This window comes from Natator depressus, chromosome 2 (genome assembly GCF_965152275.1).
Source record: "Natator depressus isolate rNatDep1 chromosome 2, rNatDep2.hap1, whole genome shotgun sequence".
In the NCBI taxonomy this organism is placed as follows: domain Eukaryota; kingdom Metazoa; phylum Chordata; order Testudines; family Cheloniidae; genus Natator; species Natator depressus.
The window spans coordinates 15957318-15978551 of NC_134235.1; the positions used below are offsets into that span (position 1 = coordinate 15957318).

General features: G+C 42.7%; 1 protein-coding gene across 1 annotated transcript in view; it reads right to left on the minus strand.

Moving 5' to 3' along the window:
* TG (thyroglobulin) overlaps nt 1-21234 on the minus strand; it is a 214543-nt gene that overhangs the window by 107993 nt on the left and 85316 nt on the right. The window contains exons 32-38 of the mRNA XM_074942893.1: nt 20148-20259; nt 18568-18647; nt 17978-18115; nt 13552-13617; nt 3151-3285; nt 1380-1544; nt 587-809 (exon numbers count right to left, since the gene is read on the minus strand). Of these exons, the coding sequence (XP_074798994.1) occupies nt 587-809; nt 1380-1544; nt 3151-3285; nt 13552-13617; nt 17978-18115; nt 18568-18647; nt 20148-20259 (919 nt within the window). The remainder of the gene's footprint in view (nt 1-586; nt 810-1379; nt 1545-3150; nt 3286-13551; nt 13618-17977; nt 18116-18567; nt 18648-20147; nt 20260-21234) is intronic.

Here is a 21234-nt window from a genome sequence, read left to right on the forward strand (position 1 = left end):
GCCCACCAAGCCCTCCTCTCACTGAACATCAGTCTCTGCATTACAAGTAATGTTCAGAATCTTGTATTTTACTCCCACCATTTCAATCAATGTGTTTTTACAGAATTTTAAGGCTAGGAGGGACCCTTCTGATTATTTAATCTGACTTCCTGCATAACACAGGTCAGACAATTTCACCCAGTAATTCCTGCATCTAGCCCATGACTTCTATTTGAGCAAGAGCCTATCTGTTGGATTCAATGAGTTAAAAACCAATAACCTCAAACTGCATCAACTCCCTCCAGATCTCACTAAGGCTGAAATACGAGAGATGTAGGGGGAAAAAAAAGAAATAAAATGGAAGCAGCACTAATTTTGGAATCTCAGTATTATTTATAATATATTATACGGTGTACAGTTAAATACAACTTTGGGCAGTGTGTAGTGTAGGGTGGTTTTTCTGTTAGCACCTAAATACAATCATTTATCAACATATCTAGTCATTCATACCATGCTCATCATTATGGTATCTGAGTGCCTGAATGGGTTTAGATCATCACTGCCAAATAAAGACATCAAAAGACTATTCAACAATGCGTCTTCTCACCGAACCATAGTAGCATTCCAGGATTGCAGCCAGGTAAAGGGCTCTGGAGGATGAAACCGGTTCTCTGCTATCGGAGGTACTGCATATGGAATCCCAAAAAACTGACTAACATTTCTCCACTCAGAACCAACTCGGATTACTTGGGACCTGCCAAGCAAAACTCCATGGGATGGAATGTACACGGATGAAGTTAAATCAGGTGCAGAGATGGGTGCAAATGAATCTGTTTGTAGAGGGGGGAAAAAGAAAAAATTATTGTTTTCCTTGGAAGCTTAAATCTCATTTTCAAAAGGGATTTAGGCACTCAGGAGCCTAAATCTCTTTTGAAAATGAGATTTAGGCTCCTAAATCAGTTAAGAGTTGCTGAGGTTAGCAACACCTAAATACCTTTTAAAATCTAGGCCTCATGGATCCTGTCTCTTTAAACATTAATGGAACTTAGGCTTCTATGTAATTTAGGTACAGATGAAAATTTTACTAAATTATTAGAGATTTACCCTCTTTCAAAGTCTTTTTGCAGACCAAACTGATTGCACCCCACTGTTGTGATACAACATCACAATGAGGAGGATTTTGGGCTTCACCATGAAAGATATTTTGGGAGGTGTTCACATACTTTTTTGGATGCAGAACAGCCACCCCACCCAAACTGGGACCATCCCATACAAATCAGATGGGTGACAACTCTAGTGCTTTGCTTCTACCAGATACTTCACCATTCTCCCATCTATCGGAACAGCCCCCAAGCTTCTACAATGGAGCCTACTTCAATATGGTACTGCCTTGCACTTACCTTGCCTCCAATAGATGTAAGTCGCTGGCTCCTTGAGTAAAACTCGACAGCTGTGGCCTTGCAGGCCATGTGTGCATATCTGTGTATCAGGGTAGAAAATGCATCGTATCGCTGATGGCTGGATTTCAAGAGTAATCACTGTGCAGGACTGGTTCTTTGAACAGGCTGTGGAGAAAGCAAGCAAGCAAGGCAAGCAGATGCCATGTCTTTTGAAAATATCAAGGGTGACCATATTTCCCCAAAGGAAAATGGGACATCACCTGGTGCTAGTCTGAGCCCTTCCCCCGACAACACGGGGCTGGCCCGAGCCACTCACCCAAGCCCTGCCTGCTCCCCGTGTGAGGCTGGGGCTGACTCAAGCTCCACCGGCCCACATCCAAGGAGGCTGGGAGGCTCAAACCCTGGCATTGCTGCTTGCCCTCCACACCCCGTTTTTTTGGCAAAAGTGGGCATTTATCCCATTTTGCCAACTGATCCAGTCAGTCAAAGCAAATGGGACGAATGCCCATTTTTGCCCGACGGTTGGCCTTAAAAAAAAGGGACTGTCCTGGCCAAAAATGGGATGTATGGTCACCCTAAAAATATCAAACCTCCCAAACAATTTAAGAGGAGATTTTTCAAAGGCACAGGGGAAAATGAAGCTCCTAACTCCCCCTGACTTTCAGATGGAGCTGAGCCACTGTCTGCCATCTTTTGCCTTTGGAAATCACTCTTTCCAATGGTCAAAAGTATTTAAAAAAAATAAAATGGAAAAGCCCAGTAGTGCACTGCAGCTCGGAGGTATAATTCCCAGCTCCAATTGACAGATACGCACTAGCTCTGATCGAGCTAACACAGTAAAATGAGTGTAGCTGTGGCAGCATGGCTCGAACTAGGAACCTAAGTATGTACCTAAGAACTCAAATGGGACTGTATGCGGGTGGCTACCCCAAGCCACTGCCCATACTGCTGCAGCCATGCTGCTATTTTTAGTACACTATCTCAGAGCTAGCGACTGTACATCTACCCAAGCTGGGAATTACAGCTCCAGCTGCACAATAGGAGGGATGACACTGCAGAGAGAGAGCGCCTTCTGCACCAAATGGAAGCTTTTACTCAAACTCAGAGCTTCCTCTTCTTCTATTAGCCCCTCTCCCAGGACTTGTTGGGAATAAAGGTTTATTGAGCATAGGAAGTTAGAGAGAGAAGACTTTGATATACTGTTTAGTAGGCCTTCCCATTGGGGAGATTTGTCCCTGATATTCAGGCCCAACTTAAACATAACTTTGCTAAATTTCAACCCATTACTCCTAACTATACCTCCCCCCACCACCTTGTGCCATCCTAAACAGTTCCTGGAGCCTTCAAAAAGTTGAAAGTAGTGGTCACATCTAGTCTTAGTCAGTTTTTAGCCTAGCTACACATAGTTATCTTTTAATTGTTACTTATAAATTAATCCCATCAGCTCCTCAAACATTTTTTGTTGCTGTTCGTTAAATTGCCTGGTGGCTAGTAGATGCTAGAAGGTCTCTGAACACATGAGGTGTCAAAGTTATCCAAAAGCAGCTGAAAAGTATGCCACTTCACCAGATGACTCTCTGTTAGGCCTTTCATTAGGTAAATTATGTCAGGTCCCTCTTCCCAATTCAAGTAATGCTAGGGTAGTGTTATTAAAAAAAAAAACAAAAATGGTTGTTCTCAACAACATGCTTCATTGTCATAAGCCAGTACATCAGGTTCTACAAAGCCAAAGAAAACAGCCATCTTCAATATAAGAAAATCAGTTCCTCACCTGACAGACAAAAATCTCTAGCAGTGGAGAAGTCATCAGAAAACTCTCTGCTGACTTGTGCAATGTCAAAGTTTAAGATGGACGGATCAGTAAGTACTGAGGAGGCATCCAAGAGCAGCCAGGAGTCCAAAGGCACTATGAGACAAAGCATAGGAAAACAAACAGAATAAGCAGACCAGCACAAACTTCAGAGGGAATAGCTAGTCAAGGAGGAAAAGCGGTGTGGTGCATCAGCAGACCTTGATTTACCTTTGGGCTGACTGAGAAGATCTTGGGTAAACTTTTCAAAAGCAAACTTAAGTGACTGAGGAGACCAAGTTCCATTTTCAAACTAGGCACCTAAAGATACAGATAAGTGCCTAATGGGATTTTCAAAAGCACCTAAGCAGGAGAGGCATCTAACTGCCATTGAAAGTGATGAGAGTTAGGCATACAACTAACTTAAGAGCTTTTGTAAACCCCTCTGGGTGTCTGTCTGCATCGTTAGGCACTTTCACACCTTCAGTCACTTCTAAATATGGGACTTGCATTCTTAAGTCACTTAGATGCTTTTGAAAGTTTTACCCCTTGACTTATCTTAAATTTATTTATATACAGCATCTACTCTAACTCTCACTGAAGTCAATGGGAGTTTTTCATGGATTCATAGATTTTAAGGTCAGAGGAACTGGTCTGATCCTCTAGCCTGACCTTCCATGTAACGCAAGCCATAGAATTTCAGGCAGGGATTCCTGCATCAGGCCCACAACTAAATATGGACTTAGGATCTAACTCTTAGGCACCTCTTGTTTTTTTTTAATTTGGCCCTAGTGTTTTCCACAGCAGTTTTCAAAGGAAAACACCCCATATAGTCAGAATTTTTTTTCATATACAAATGGAGAAAACAACATATGTGGGTCCTTTAGAAAATGACATTCAGAAGTAGAAAAATTATGGGCCAGGATGGGTCTTTAATTACTTCGGTTTGTTTCACCAATTCAGCAGGTTATAAAGCAGAGGGGCCTGCAAGCCTGGGACTACCCTCTCCCTATAATTGTAGGGTGGAGGAACGCTGTTCCAGCTGCTGTGTTATGACTGCTGGTGAACAGCAATGCCTGCTGTTTGAGTTCACCTACCATGCAAGATGCAATTTTATAGCTGTGTATGTTTAATAAAGATTGGATTTAGCCTGTTTCAAGACAGCCGGTCTGTAAAGATGGCCAGCGTTCTCCTCCTGACTCCCATCACTGGAAGAGAGCCTTTTCTAAGTTGGTCAGCAGGTTCCTCCATTATCCGAAGCACCTTATCGCTGAAAGTTTTGGTGGTTCACATAAACAGGGCTGTGACATATTCTTCACCCTAGCAGTGAAACACCTTGCTAGTTCATGAGAAAAAGGAAGTGAAACTGACAGATTGGTCTTGTTCCACTGTTCACAGTGTAATAGAAGAATTTATCTAAGATGGCATGAGTAACACAGGAGAAATATCGCAGCTCAGAGTTTCACCTTGACACTGCCCTTTGAACTATGTAAGCAACCCAAGAGGGGAAGGTGCAGTTTGTGAATTCAGAATAATATGTGATTTATTACACTGGATTATTAAACCAAAATATATTTTGTTAAAAGTCCCTTGTTAGTAAGGACAAATCCTGTGCTCAGTGTGAAGCCCACGTGGTCAGGCTGTCCTATGGGGGTCCCATGAGAAGATCAGACAGAATGAATTGCACCCCACACTTTAAAGAGCTGCTGCAAAGCTGTGCCATGGCTGTCATTTCAGCCTGGAAGCTGCAGACGCTTCGGCAGCTCCTCCGCTTCCACTCTTCGGGGAGCAATGTCAAGTGGATTCATGCAGTGATCAATCCACCTACCTACCCACCCCCCTCCCTCAGCCTGTTTGCGTCTGAGCGGCACATCCCTGGCCAACTGTGAATGGGGAGTGCAGGAAGAGCTGCGAGCCGTATACACAGCCTCCACTAATCTTCTTCCCACACACTTTGGAACCATGCTGCTTCTCTTACACATCAGGGCACCTGTGCCCATGACGATGGAGGCGGATTGTCCCTAATTAACTAAAAATAATTAGTCAGTGAATTTGGTAGTGTAGTGATATTTAAGAAGGAACACAGAATTTCAAGTTACAAATGAGCATAGCCATCACTAGAAATACAATCAGTGGGACTGTAAACTTGTCCCTGCATTGCATACCAGGTACACTATACTTTGGTTTTCAACTTCGCTCAAAGCACCGAGTATTGGCCAGAACAAGAGGCAAAATGCTCAGGGGCCGAATGATATGAATCATAAGGCAAATCTTATTTGTTAAGATTTGTAAGACTTCACTGTTTGAAAGCCAGAAGGGACCATTATGGTCTGACCCTTGTAAGACACAGACCAAAGAATTTCCCCCAGCGGTTCCTACATCTAGCCCAATACTCTGTGGGTGAACTAGAGCATATCTTTTTGAAAAATATTCAGTCTTTATTTAAAATCTCCAAATGATGCAGAATTTACCATTTCCCTTGATAATCTGTTCCAATAGTTATTTGCCTGCACTGTTAGAAATCCATGTCTTATTTTTTGCTAGGTTAAATTTTGGTGACTTCTTTTTCCAATTCCCACTTAAATAATTTTTCAAAAATTCTGTTTTTATTATTATTGTTGTTTGAACAAAAGAAGCTTTTTTGCAATGTGTCTTAAGCTACAGATTGTTACATAATCATTACGCTTCAACTTTGCAGAGCCCAGAGTACCAATAATCTAGTTCTGACAGCATGGAACTGGTGATCTGTCTAGCTTCAGACACAAAGCTTCAAATTACTAATTATGTAATAAAAAAAGAGAGCTTTGTCTGGATTCCATTGCAAGTCAACATGTCTGGGGTGCATTGCTGAGGTTGGAAGCTATTTTCGCTAGGATAATTATATTTCCATAACATCCACTGTGTGACTTCAGGCAAATCATATATCCTTTGTGCCTCAGTTTATCCATTTACAAAATATGCAAAATAGTTCTTAGTAGGCCAAATTCTGTTCTCACAGGAGTAAATCCAGAGCAATTCTAGTAAAGTGAATGGAGTTACTCTGGATTCATACCAGTGTCGAATTTTGCCCAGTATAGCTACCTCACAGCAGCTGTGCAAGGTTTATTCCTAGGGTATGTCTACACAGCAACAAAAAACCCCGCAGCTGACCCATGCCAGCTGACTCAGGTTCATGGGGTTGGGATGGCAGGGCTGTTTCACTGTTGTGTAGACTTTCAGGCTCGGGCTGGAGCCCAAGCTCCGGGACCCTCTCACTTCGCAGGGTCCTAGAGCCAGGGCTCCAGCCCAAGCCCAGACATCTACACAACAATGAAACAGCCCTGCCGCCCAAACCCTGTCCTTCCATGTCGGCTGGCATTGGCCTGCCGTGGAGGTCTAGTTGCTGTGCAGACATACCCCAAGGGAAACAAGGAATACAAATGGCTTATTTAACTTGATTAGAAGTTAATGGGTAATTGATTTTATCCACCTGTGTGATATATGTGTATGTGCACAAGTGGTCGTGTGTGAAAGGGAGTGATCCAAACATTTCATTTCAGTTTAAAACACAGAGAATTCAGCAGCTGCTTTGCAACCCATATTAGGAGCAGTGCAAAGATCATACAAGCACAATGCAAACTTACAAGGAGCACACATGGTGTATGAAGAGTGTCCTCTTCTAGGCACAATCCTTGTTCGTTCTTTGCCTTAATCCTCAAAGAATTGACCCTGGCATCATTCATGTATGGTCCTTTCCATTTTACTGCTATGGGAATGTTTTCCATTTCTCAAATAATATCTGTCAAAATTACTTTCAGCTTTGTCTTCTCGCTGTCTCCCTGCCGCTGAGTTCAAGTCCAGATACATGCAAAATCATGACCATTTGGGTGACAAACATAGCGTGAACTCTGGGACGAACCCATTTAATTGCTGTGCTGTTGATCACATTGCTGTAGACTTGGGGGAAAGAAGGGGAGTACTAATCGGCCAACTGGTAGCTAACTACCTGTGTCCCCGGTTCATTCCCACTCACTCTCCAATATGACCCAAAGGAAAGCCTTCCCAAGTCTGATCTAAGCTTATCTCATGTGGAAATTGCTTTTTCAATATATTACAAGGCACATAGGTCAACAGAAGTGCTGCTTTGTTGAATGTACATAGATGCTGAATGTACCTGATGGGACAAGTTACTGTTTTATGTATAGGCTAGATGCCACTCTTCCTAACCCCATTCTAGCAATTGCTTGCATTGCATAATTATAGTGGTCTGAATCCATCCAGCTCTGTAACTTTTATAGAAAAATTACAGATGTCACATACATCTATACAGAGGACTTCTGTCTTCCAGATGTTTTATGGTTTGGGTATGCAAGGTTTAGGGTCGGATTTTCAAAAGCACTCAGTACTGTTCTCTATCTGCTCCCAGTGAAGTCAATTACAGACTCCACTGACTTCAGTGGAGCAGAGATAGGCCAAAGCTTTGGACAATCCCACCCCTGATGTCTGGAAGTAGAGGCGCACACACACTGTAATGAATAGAGTTCAGTTCAGAGAAAAATGCATGATGTGCTTAGAGATGGGCGTAAACCAAATCCCCGAATCTGACATGCCTAATTTACGTTCGAAAGACAAACTCTGAATTTCACAAATGACCCTTATATTTAAACTGGGCTAAACTGAACACCTGGATGTAAGCAATCCCAACCTTTTGGGGTGTTTTAAATTCACATCTAGAACTGAATTTTCCAAGTAACCTCTATGATTCTATAGTAACGGATCAAGCTGAAATCCCAAATCCAACCCCCCCTGAATTTTGGGGTGTTGTGAATCTCTATCTGAATTCTGCAACAGGACCCTGTCTCTTATAGTTGTTCTTTCCCACTAAAAGTTGGCTGGTTCATTTTAAAACATAGTGGAGGGAGATTTCAAAGCTTAAGGACTTTAATGTAAACATCACTTGGGGTACACAAGATTACTGCAAGTTACTCCCTTCTAAGCACAGTCCCAGACCAGAGGGACTGGATATTTTCTGTACAACATGATTTTAGGGTATCTGCACTTCAAATACTATGATGTTAAATTACACCACATCCTATTTAAGCACCAACATAACAATTACACAACCATCAATATCTGAGCTACTCAGACTAGACAAATTAATTGCAGATTTGCTACTATCACTATTGATACAGAGCAGCATTGGCTAAGTTTCTTTAAGGAGTACTTGTTGCACCTTAGAGACTAACCAATTTATTTGAGCATGAGCTTTCGTGAGCTACAGCTCACTTCATCGATGAAGTGAGCTGTAGCTCACGAAAGCTCATGCTCAAATAAATTGGTTAGTCTCTAAGGTGCCACAAGTACTCCTTTTCTTTTTGCGAATACAGACTAACACAGCTGTTACTCTGAAACCGTTCTTTAAGATGATTATAATGAATGAAAGTGTCAGCTGTCTTTACTAGCGATGGACAAATCTCAAAAAATGCAGAGGTTTGATGCCATAACACTTCAGATTCTTTTCCAAAGCATCTTCCTCCTGACACTGCAACACGGAATTGAAAAATCTCATGAAAATAAGTTGTCTTGCGAGATTTCTGGCTGGGAAGATCATGGGAACAGCTTTTCCCATAGCGTTACAGGGTCTCTACACCAAGGGGCAGAGCCAGGAAGAAGAGCAAAGATGCATGATAATGAAAAAGTCATCCAATCTTTTTGAACTTCAGAGTCAGTTTGGTCTGCATTTTAGAAGGTGGCTAAGGCTGATTCACCACTACCACCACTCAGAACCAATTCATTCATCTCTAACTTTATGACTAGAAAATACAGATTTAAAGGGGTCCAGAACTTTATCTACCTCAATGGTAGGAAACACTCAGTGAAAACTCAACACAGTTGGTGTATAGCATACGCCTTCAGGCCTAATAGTGATGCCTCTCAGAAAATGCCTTTATTCTACTGCTCTCCAAAACCAGCTCCCTGGAGATCATCAATGCAGCGTGGATTCACTTCCCTTTTAAAAATAGGTTTTGTTCACATTTTTGCCAACCTACTTGGCTATAAATGAATCGGAATAAACCATTTTCTTAAACCTATCATATAATAACTATAATCACTTTAACCTACACACAAAGATGTTATTTATGGCATTGAGACACAGTAATGAAGTTGCGCAGATGTGAAATGGAAGCAAGTGTCCTTTCAGTGGTGCCAGTTATAGTAAGTGGTGTAGGACAATAACAGAAGCGCACCAGATGTTTATCCAGTTTTTAAAAAGGGTAAACTCCAACTCTTCAAACTATGACAAGGAAAGTGCCAAATACATTGAAGGAGAATGTTGAGAAAGGGAAGGTTCGTACCTTTTCTAGACCTCTGATATACCCACAGCATTTGGAGGAAGACATCAGACCAATTCAATAACTTCCAGGCACGTTCCTGCAACTGTTGCTTGTGTAAATAATCCTTAATCACACAACTAGTCAGTGGGATAACACATGTGAACAAGGATCACTCCTATGAGTAAGATTGAAGGATTGTGCCTATATTGACATGGCAAAGTGTCTCAGGGTCACCCAATTTAACACCTGCAAGTATAAGACAGGCTTTGACCATAATGGGGGTGAACAATTTTTGTACAGCACGCCCAGGTTTGCACTATTGCCCATTTCTGACTTGGTGGCAGAATGCCACACAGTGTGAAGCTGTGTAGCAAGGCAGGACTCACCGGCGTGGCGCCTCCTGCTGGTCATCCTGGGAATTAGCTCTCTAGCCTCCAGAGCACCCTCTGCAGGCTGGTGTCCCGCTTGTCTCAGGCCCCCCATGTCCCTCCCAGACCCCAGTGCCCCTTTATATTGGATACTGCCCCCTGGCACTACACCATCTCTCTGGATATCCCCTCCCCAGGGAACCCCCAACCCTCTATCCCCACCTCCCCTCAGTCTATGGGTACTGCCAGTCACCACTAGCCCCCGCTCCCTGGGGCAGACTGCAGTGTACAAGCCATTCATCATTGGCAAAGGGCGGGGGGTTGGACCTGCTGCCTTTGCCTACCCTCTGGGCTGCAGCCTCTGCAACCCCAGTACCTGGCTTGCCCTTGCACAGGGCCTGCAGCCTGGGGAGTTGCCAGGCACGAGCTCCCCAGCCCTGCTCTGTTGCCTGCACCCTCGGCTCCCAGGCAGCTAGGTCCTTCTCCCGCTGAAGCTGGAGGGAGAGTCCTGACCCAGCTCCTCCCTGAGCCCTTATAACAGGGCCAGGTGTGGCCTGATTGGGGCATGGCTCAGCTGTGGCTGCTTCCCCCAATCAGCCTAGCTTTTGCTCACAGCCCCAGCCCTCTCCTAGGGCTAGCTTTAACCCTTTCAGGGCCGAGCGGGTGACCACCCCGCTGCAGGCTGCCTCAGCAGTCCCTTTCCTTTCTCTGGACCTGGTAGTCAAGTGAGATGCCCTTTCTCGGCAGTGCAGCCCCAGTTACATCAATGGGGTGGCTTACAAGGATAAGGACTATAGGGTTTCCCAGGATCAGGCCCTTTAATTTGGGGCTAATTCACAAAGTAGAAGATTCATCCCACAGCAAAGGGTCAGCACAAAGCCTAGGCACCACTTTCATCTCTGTGGGCTTCAGCAAGACATAAAGGTGCTTGCTCATGTTGGCCCTCTGCAGAAGAGCAAATTTCACCTGCTGAGAATGAGAGAGAGAGATAGGAGAGGGGGAGAAAGAAGGAAATTGGTCCCTCCATTCCCCTTGGCTTTCAGCTCTCCTGTGACCTCGCTCAGGCTGTCTCCAGCATAACATACTGCTCCCTCTCCTGGTTGGATGCTGTGGTGCATCCACATTTTTTAAACATTTGTACTGAGGTTGGAGGCGTCATGCTGATAAATGTATTCTCATGGGGCCAGTTGGACCTTACAGCCATTGTTCAGTTCTTCCTTGGGGAAAATCTCCCATTAGAACCATAGGAGATGATGGCAAAGGCCTAAGGAATCATCTAAACCATCCCCTGGCCAGTGTAGGACTGTTCCTTACTGTACATTGAGGCAAGTGGGAGATTTACCCGAGTTTGTACTGAGTGGGGCCTGTTTGATTTGGCCATGAATATCATATTTCTGTATAAAAAAGACTGACACAGTTTATAGATGTAGAGGTCACCATTTAAAAAATGAACCTCTATTAATGGTCACTACGTCATGGTGTCTGAAATATGTAGTTAACTAGTTATGTCCTATTCTAAGGAGAGAAATAAAATGCAGTATCTCAGATACCACGGCGAGGAAATGTTTTTTGACCAAATTCTCCAATTTCTCAAGGTTGTTTTGAATTCTAATGCTGTCCTCCAAGTGTTAGCAACCCCTCCCAGCTTGGTCATCTGCAAATTTTTAAATATCATATGTCGTAGGATCATAGAAATGTAGGGCTGGAAGGGACCTCAAGAGGTCATCAACTCCAGCCCCCTGCACTAAAGCAAGAGAATGAAAAAGGAAGCTGATGAGGTTAGTACCACCTTTAACAAGGGGAGGAAGAGAGGGCTTAAAATAGAACTGCCTTTTCTGCATTTCCAGGTGAAAAGATAGTTTGCAAAGGAATGGAATTTTCCAGCTTGACACTGATCCATTAGAAACCCATGTTAGCTCACTTCAGTATTACACCAAAGGAGTCATCTCTGAACGTGCCCATCTGGACACCTGTTTTTCCTCCTGTTACACAGCGACATCTACACAGACCTTACAACCAAGTTTAAATAATACAGTTAAGAATAAAAAACCTTTAACCTTACACACTGCTTTAAATATCTACGAAGTGCTCTACAAGTGTTAGCTAATTCTTGTGCGCTAAGTCGGTATTATTATCCCCATTTTCCAGATAGAGCAATGGAAGCAAAGAGCCTAAATGACTTTCCCAAGCCCACACAGCGAGTCATTGGCAGAGAAGTTTAAATGTAGTTGGTTCCAGATGTGTTTCTATTATGGTATAGTAATGGACAGCCATTTCTGCAAAGCCTCATACCTGCTGACAGTCTATGTGCATTTCTGGAAGACAACAGCTGTAAAGTCCCAACAAACAGCAGTTAAGCTTCATCCATTAAAGAGATCTCTCCATAGTCAAGACAGATTGTGTCAAACCACAGAGTGTTCACTGGAATTTCTAATTGATCAATGTAATTTAATATACAACCAACAGATCAACATTTGTCATGTTATTTCCACCATCACAGGAAACAACAAAAGAAGAAACCGTGAAAGTCCTGATTCACCACCACCCTTCTTCTCTGATTTCAAAGAGAATCTTAAAAAAAGACAATGCTTTATGTGGAATAAAATAGATTTCAACTTAGAGTTGCAATTGTGTACAGTCATTACAGGCTACTGTATTCCTCTCCCTTCCATTAATCCCATAAAATGGGCTCTGCTCTATGAGCCCTCTCCCTCCAATGCCATATCCTCCGTCACACTACATGCTAATATGCCTTCCTTTATGACATCCCACCACCACTTCTTGGGTTGGCCTCTCTGTCTTCCTCCTTCAGTGTTGATCTGTTGGACTTTCTTACCTGCCTTACATGGTCCTTCTTCCTTACACCACTCATTCATCTCAACACTTGCGTTTCAGTGGAATAGATCATTTGCTCGTGTTTCTTTGTTGCCAAACACTCAACACCACATATTAAAACTGGTCAAACCACTGTTTTATAGACTTCCCTTTTCATCTTACTGGTACCACTTCTCTCTCTCCATTTGAGTCAAGCATTGAGGATCCTAGCTCTAATTTCATCCTCCATTTTCCCAGATTCTGGAACCCAGATACTTTGAAACTCTGTGTTTTGGGAATTGGCTACTGTACATTACAGGCTCCTGTATGTCACCTGAAAACTCATTTGGATTCCCTTTATTTGGTAAAGCCTCCCCTGAACAACGTAGTAATATAGCAATTGTGAGTGGTCTATCTAGTCCAGTATGGTGTCTCTAACAATGTTTCAGGGGAAGGTTCAATAAACCCCACAGTGAACAATAACAACTTACCCAGAGGGGAAGTTTCTTCTTCACCTCATCAGTTAGTGATTGGCTTATGCACTAAAATATGAAGGTATATATATCCCTTTAAAATCATCTTTAATATTACGGTGGATGTTACCATTCCACTTATAAATGATTAACTCCTTCTTGAATCCTACTAAGTTCTTGGCCTCAATAATACCTTTGTGGTAATGAATTCCACAGGCTAATCATGCCAGCCAATAGCTCATCTATTTTGGTTAAATGATACATAAGAAAGAAATTATCTGCTATATCTGTACAGAGTAAGAAAAGGAAACATAAGTGGATCGTTATACAAGTGGTTGTTATGCAGAGCATGAAAAATAGAGGTTACACCTTTCCTCAATTCTTTTCTTTGCCCTAATACACTATGACACTCACCGTTCTCTGGGCTACGAGGTAACAGAACAGGTGGGCACGCATTGGGTATAGTCTTCGTCATGGTTGCTAAAATTTAAAAAAAAGACATCGTTTGATATAACAATGTAAGGTAGACAGTTTTTTAAATCTAACTAGATCGTCTCTGAACCTGCAATATCATTTCTGGGATTTGCATATCCACCACGCAAACCAACCAGACTTTAATATCTTTGCTTCCCAAACACTGGCTGTAGGGTGTAGAGCTTGTTCATATTTGCTGTTATTTTAGCTCTTTTTTATTTGCATACCAACATACCATGAAATATATAAAGATTTCAGCAAAATTTCAGCAGCAAGATAAATATTTTATAGTGGGCTAAAGCCAGAGGACTTTATTTGAGCAAACGTCCATCGGCGTCTGTAAGGCCCTCCAGATTTCAGCCACTGACTTTACACTTTCTTTTTCAGCCTCAAAACTTTCATCATAATTGTTCCACTTCTAGTGCCCGGAGCTGGAACACACCTGCACAAGTGATACAAATTTTTGTCTGCAAATATCTTGATTTGCATTAACATCTGTGCAGACTTTTGTCTTGATGCATGGCAGTGGGAACGCATTAAAACTTCCTTCCCATGAGAAAGAAATGCTGCGAACTCCATTCTCTCTTCGGCTCCCCATTTTGCCATTTTGCCTATGCCATAGGCTCCTCTCTGCAGTGCCTTTGTCCAGTAAGAAGTGACTTCTTCTGTTGATGGAACTGCCGTATAATACCTAAGCCTGGAGTGAATGAAATGAAAACTCCTCTGGACTTTAACAGGGTTGCTTGTTAGTGAGAAGAAGGATGGTCAAGAGGTTAAGGCACTAGCCTAGGCGATGTGAGTTCAAGCCCCCGTTCAGTCAGTGACTTCCTATATGACCTGAGGCAAGTCACTTAGCCTTTCTGTGCATTAATTTCCCCTTTGTAAAATGAGGGTAATAGTACTTCCTTCCCTCACAGAGGTGTTGTAAGGATAAATACATTAAAAGGTGCATATGTATCTAAGTTTGATAGTTTTAAATTATCTGCCCTCTTAGAATGACGTACCCTTTAGGAAGAGTGAATCATTTTAACTACAATTGAATTATGTTTTAGGGATGATTACAGAGACAACAGGGCACCTACAAAATGGGGACAAATCCTTTGGCGTTTTTGCCAGTCAAGCTGCAAAAGACTAAAGAGGACATTCTGTGTCTGCTCTGTGCAGCCGGAACACAGGAGCAGGTGTACCTTCAGCCTCCACTGGGCTTTCTGCTATGGCAGAACCCTAGAATTTACAGATGAAAGGGACGCACTAGGCCATCTAGATTATCTCCCCGCCCAAGCAGGATTGGTCCCTGCAGCACATTTTATAGTTTAAATGTTGTGCCAGTGCATGAGAACCAAACAATGAAAATCTACCATAAACCATAACTGACCAGCCTAATTTCAATGCCCAAGCTGAGTGAAATGCAGAACATAATGTAAATAGTGGATTCATTGCTCAGTTATTTCAATTCTAATAACCAAAACTGTCAATAGTCACCCAGAGAAGGATTTTCAAATGCTGTTTCAGACAATTAGCTCAACAGCCTCCCTTGGAAAGAGGAGACAAGAAGCGAAAGCTTTCTATGTATTACAGAGGAGAAAGGAAATAGACTTAAAAATAGCAGTAATGAAGCAATCGGCAGTGTGATCCTGCTCTAAATGAAATTCAGTGGCAAAGTCTTCATTGACTTCAACAGGGGTGGAGCAGGATTGGGTCCTTACTCCTGTCATTTGGTACAAATGCAGGCCTTGATCCACCCCAGCAGGCCTTTGCACCCCTGTGGAGCCCTGTCTTCAGTGGGATTCTGCACAGAAGCAAAGCCCCCACACCGATTGGATTGCATATCCAGTGGATCCTGCTATAGTAATCCCTTTTCCACATGAGCAATCCTTGCATATACCTCTACTGGGCTCAATACAGGGTGATATTAAATGGGCTGTGGTCAGACTAGATGATTTAATGGTCCTTTCTGCCTTAAACTCTATGGAACTAGTCCCACTGTAGTCTGCTTGAGTAACGACAGCAGGATTGGGCTCAGGCATGCCTCCATTTTCCCTTAGTGTTTCTGCTGCATCAGAGGAAAGCCTGAGAAAGTGGAACCCCGCCCACACGCTGTGGTCAGCTAGTCAGACAGCACAGAGCTTGTTGCTCAGAATAATTTAATACTTTCCAAGAAGACAAAGAAAAAATAAACAATTTAGGCTCCAATGTGGTACATGCAGAACAGCCACCCGCAGGCAGGATTCTAATTAGTTTGGCAAAGCTAAAAAAGAGACTGCAAGTCTAACAGAGTTCAGTGACCCCTCCAGCAAGCAGAAATCTCCCCCCGTGTTCTCTAAGGTCTGTGGCGCATATTTTTTAGGCCACACAGAGAGAATTCAGGGTGGCTGAGCATTTTAGTGTAAAGCAGGGCTTCCTAAAAACAATACTACCCCTCCTTCCCTGTTTCCCACCACCACAAAAAAAAACAAAAAACTAACAAACAATAGTTTTATGCAGAAATGAGCCTAAACCAAGATCCCAGATGTTTTCCTAAAAAGATATGCTCCAGGAATTATTTGGCGGAAGTTCTATGGCCTCTCTCTGGCTGTGTTACACAAGAGGCCAGATTAGATGATCACAATGGTCCCTTCTAGCAGTGGAATCTATGAATGAATCTATAAACATTTCCAGAATCCAGGGAAGTTTGAATCCAGATCTGGAGCTGAACTTTGTAGCTCAGGTCAGCCTGTCCACTTCCGAGAAAACAGGTGACCAGCAAGAGAACATTCACTCCAAAATGCACCATCCCAGGCGTGCTGGAACAATTTGTATAGCGGGGGTGCTGAGAGCCATTGAACCAAACGGTAAATCATGTATATAATGGAAACAACTTCAAGCCAGGGGGTGCAGCAGCACCCCTATTTTCAGCACCTATGCACCATCCCGTTACTCTACTGCTCCCTCTCCTGTCATTGCCTCACCCCAACCGACTTAGAAATTATCCTCCCTGGGACCTCCCTCCCTAGAATATAAAGTCAAAAAAACACATGACTATAATTTTCCACTAGATAAATGGACAAGAGGATTTCGGTGTTCTAAATTCTTTTACATTTTTTTGCAATCTTGGTGTCAAGTGCACCAATATAGCTACTGTAAGCAGAGTAACTGAAAGTCATCAAGAAAGATTTTGCATAATATGGGCCATTTAGCTGTGGAAATGTTATGTCCATATTTTCTGTGCAGGGCACTTAAATATCTAAGTGCTAATAACTGACAGTCATGTTACTTTTATTCTTTCTTGTGTTTTGTTCTCTTTCTCTAAAAGAAATGTGACTGTCACTGAATTGCTCTGTAAGTAGAGAAAAAACACCATAATTTATATTTTTGAGCTACTTGGTAGCTTGAAACTCTGATTATTACTATTGATGACTGAAAGGTTTCCAGTTTTATTTTTGGACAAAAAATGGCTTGTTGATTAAATGTACATCTTCCCAAGAAAATTTCCATTTTCATTTACATTTTTGATGTTTTTGTAAAAAAAAAAAGTTTGGCTTGCAGTTGTTAAAAACCTAAATTACCCTGGTTTTAGTTTTCCGAAACGGAAAATTATGGGGTTGTGAGTTTTCTTTAAAAACAAAAACAAACAACATATAACCCCTGACCCTAAACTAATTCAGTGAAAATTTTCATCAGAAATAATATTTAGTTTTGTTGACATTTTTTATGGAAAATAAAATATATTTTGACCAGTTCCAATAAACTTCCCTCTTTATGCTGTTCTTGTCTTCTGGAAACACTTCCTTCACCTAAATAGGCTATCTTTTATCAATGGCTGAATTATTCCAAGGCACATTAGAAATGCAGTATTATTGGTATTTAAACTCTGGACATAATCCTGCCTTCACTAAACATAGGAACAAAACTCCCATTGACTTCAGTGGTTCAAAAGTCAAGACCTAGATAAGAGAGTATTGGCCTCCACATACCCCAGTATAGCTTCTAAAATTGGTACGGTTTACTGACTGCTGAACCTTAGTATAATCTGGATGGTGGGAATGAAGTATGACCTTGTAACTAAACTGAGGGCTTAGACTGGGATATAAGAGATCTTTGTTCAGTTCCTGGCTCTGTCACTCACTTTCTGTTTGATCTTGAGAAACTCACTTAACCTCTCTGTGCCTCAGTTTCCCATCGGTAAAATGGGGATAAAATACATCCTTTGTCTGCCTCCTCTAGCTGTAGCCTCTTTGAGGCAGGGCCTGTCTCTTACTATGTGTTTGTCCAGTTCCTAATACAATGGGTTCCCAATTTTGTTTGGGGCCTCTAGGCATTACTATAAAGCAAATAAATAACGTTATGCAGAAGACGTTCTAAATGGCAGACCACCTGCATTACTCACCAGGCTTCTGATACCAGCCAAATGGATATATTCTGACATCTGGAGAGCTGCAATCGGAAATCTGCCAAGTGCTTCCCGTTTCCTCAGTGCAGGTCTGGATTCCTAAACTGTTCAGAGTCAAGCAGAGCACCTCACCACCTACTGGGAAAATATCCAGTTACAAAAATCACCATGGTAACTTTGTTTTAAATAAGACTTTTAAGAAAATTAATATTTTCTGGTTCCACTAAGTATTATATGAAAGTTCCTTAGGCTCAGAAATCGGAGAAGGAAAAGACTCATTAGGTCACTTAGGGCCAGATCCTGCTCCCATTGAAGTTAGTGATGAAGTTAGTTGATTTCAGTGGGGACACCATCAGGAAAATAGGGTTAGTTCCAAAGCCCATTGATGTCAATGGGAGTCTCTCAGCTAACTTTTCAGCACCTCTGAGAAATGGAGGGCCTAGCCCAGGGGTGAGCAAACCTTTTGGCCTGAGGGCCACATCAGGTTTCCAAAACTGTATGGAGGGCCAGGTAGGGAAGGCTGTGCCTCCCCAAACAACCTGGCCCCCTCCCACTTCCCGCCCCCTGACTGCTTCAGTAAAGAATACCTGTTGATTGTGACTCATTTAAAAGCCCAAATCCTGTGCAACAGGGGTCAGCATCACATCGGCGCTCACACTCAAAAAACCTAACAGGGGGAAGAAGAAAAAATACTCCAGACTTTAGTACAATTACAGCCTGTTGAAACTATAGCCTTGCTCACAATTCCGACAGGGGTCTGCCTAGGGTTGCCAGCATTGTATTTCAAAAATACAGAACCGTTTTCTTAGCACCCCTGGGGGGAGGAATATCCTGTACCCACAGGGGCCAGGGGTGGGGTGCCCAGTACCACAAAGGGTAGGGCGTACTAACCGTGTGGCAGTTGAGGAAACCTTCCTCTCCCTGCAGGCAGGCAGGCACTCTTGGCTGCTGGGACCCAGCTCTGAAAGTGAACAGGGCCACACTGACAGGCCAGGGTTGGGACGGGAGTGGAAAGATGCACCAGTGATTACTGGCCCTCTGCTGACTCCAGTCCTTGAGCGCAGCCCCATCTGCTTTCCCTGCACCAGTTCTATCTGGCAGGGCAAGTGGATGGGGCTGTGTGGAGCTGGGCTGAAGGGCAAGGGTCAGGAAGGGGCTCTGTCTGGCGGCGGGGGGGGAGGGGCTGTCAGTCCTCCCAGGGTGCAGCCTTCTGTTCCCCACTCACAGAGTCTCTGCCAACATCCTCAGCAGACGAGCATAACCGCTGGGTGGTGGCTACTCCAGCTGCAGCAGTGGGGGGACAAGGTGGGCAAGGAGCCTGGTCCTGGAAGCCAAGACCACCTGCACAGAGCCCTGTCTGCTTCCCCTGCCGGACACAGCCCCCTTCTGACTCCAGCCTTTCAGCATGGCCCCATTAAGTCTTCATGCCCCCCGATAACTTTATTGTGCTCCCCCAGGGGGGCTGTACCCCACGGTTTGGGATTCTCTATGCTAGACATACAATAGTTCAGTAAATCCTGGGACCGACTCTGCATTACTACATTGTCTAATTTTACAAACTTTGTCTCATTGGAAGGTAAGGTCATAATAAAAATGGTTTTGCATACTGATAATATTTTAATATGTTGAGGTACAGGATAAAAGGCATCCTGCACTAATTTATTAGGGGATAGGCAATTTTCTATTTAAATAAGGAATGTCCCTTGTAATATGGGACTGTTGGCAACCCTAGGTCTGCAGGTCCCTAGGGTTTAGCCAATACACTGCAGTGAGGAGTTGTGCAGATTCTGCAAACTCTGACTGCACTATCTAGTTCTTTGTATTGTATGTATGAGAGTTCAGCTGTTGTTATTTAGAAGAGTGACTGTACTGAAAACATTAGCATAGATGCATTTTGTGTGTTATTGACAACAGTTCTATCCAGCCAATCACTGATTTTGTGGTGTCGCATTATACAACCTAGATAATACAATGAATACATTATAAATTCACTTAAAATTGTGTGATTAATATTTGTAATATATTGGTTATTCTCCCAAAAAGATATACTGCTCTTTAATATTTTTAATGAATATGCCTGATCCTCTCCATTTACATTATATGGTTTTGATATTTTGGATGTGGCCAAAGTCCCATGCTAACAAAACTGAATTGAGTTGAATCATACCCATCGGAAACGGCTTTCCCGCTCATATCAATCTTGTTTCTCACTGAGATTCCAGTTACTTTACGGAACGGTAAACGTGTGTAGAAGCTCTTCACAGTCCCTTCTAGTGTGACTGAAAAAATCAAAGGGAAAGTTACTTCTTTATACTATCATACTTTCTTTATACTTTATACATCATTCTTTATACTTTATACTAAAGTACTATAGTACTTTATACTACTTTATACTATACTTCTTTATACTATCAAGCGAACATAAAGAGGAGAGAGAAAGCAACATTTCTACGACACAGTGCTGATTTCTCAGTGTATTGGAAGATAAATTTAGACCAACAATAAATATGTTTGACAGTTAGATTTGTTTCTACACAGGATGAATGCCCAACAGGCATTATAATGGCAGCTAGATGGGCTGATAAGTAAGGGACTCAAGTTCAGGTTCTGAATTCCCAGGCTAGCAGGGACTTGTATTGAAGTGATTCCAGTCCACTGACTTACGCAGTCCACTTTGGACTGAATGCAACATCTCTGGACAGACTGGAAGAATGCAGAGTGGGTATTTTATACAGCTTCCCCTTCCCTTTCGGCTCTTAATAGAGTCAATGTTGAGTACTTCAGGTGTTGGGTTCTTTCATTTAAAACAGAGCGATATTATGGGGCTGGAAGCTATAAGGAAGCTAAAAATACTTTAAACACTTTTCTAACATTTCTTTTCCCATGAACGCAATTACTGCAGTTGCCACAGGGATGTCAATGATTGTGAATGTGAAGGGAGGCATCCAAAGACAATCTCCATACTCAAATACTGTTAAGACTAGGAAAAGGTCTGAGGACTCCTGGTGCAGCTTCATTTGGCTCCTCTGACATAGACGCTAACAGGGATGCGTTATGAATATCCTTCCACTAGAAACTGAAGGGAGATCACCAGCACATTGGCCATCACATAGACATGATGCCTTTCAGTTACTAATGTTAGTCTTTGATTGCTACTTTATGTTATTTCCAGAGCCACCTAGTCTTCCTTGTTGCAGTTTATAACATTCCTACCTTCCCATTTGACATCCTTCAAATTAAAAGCTGAGATGCTG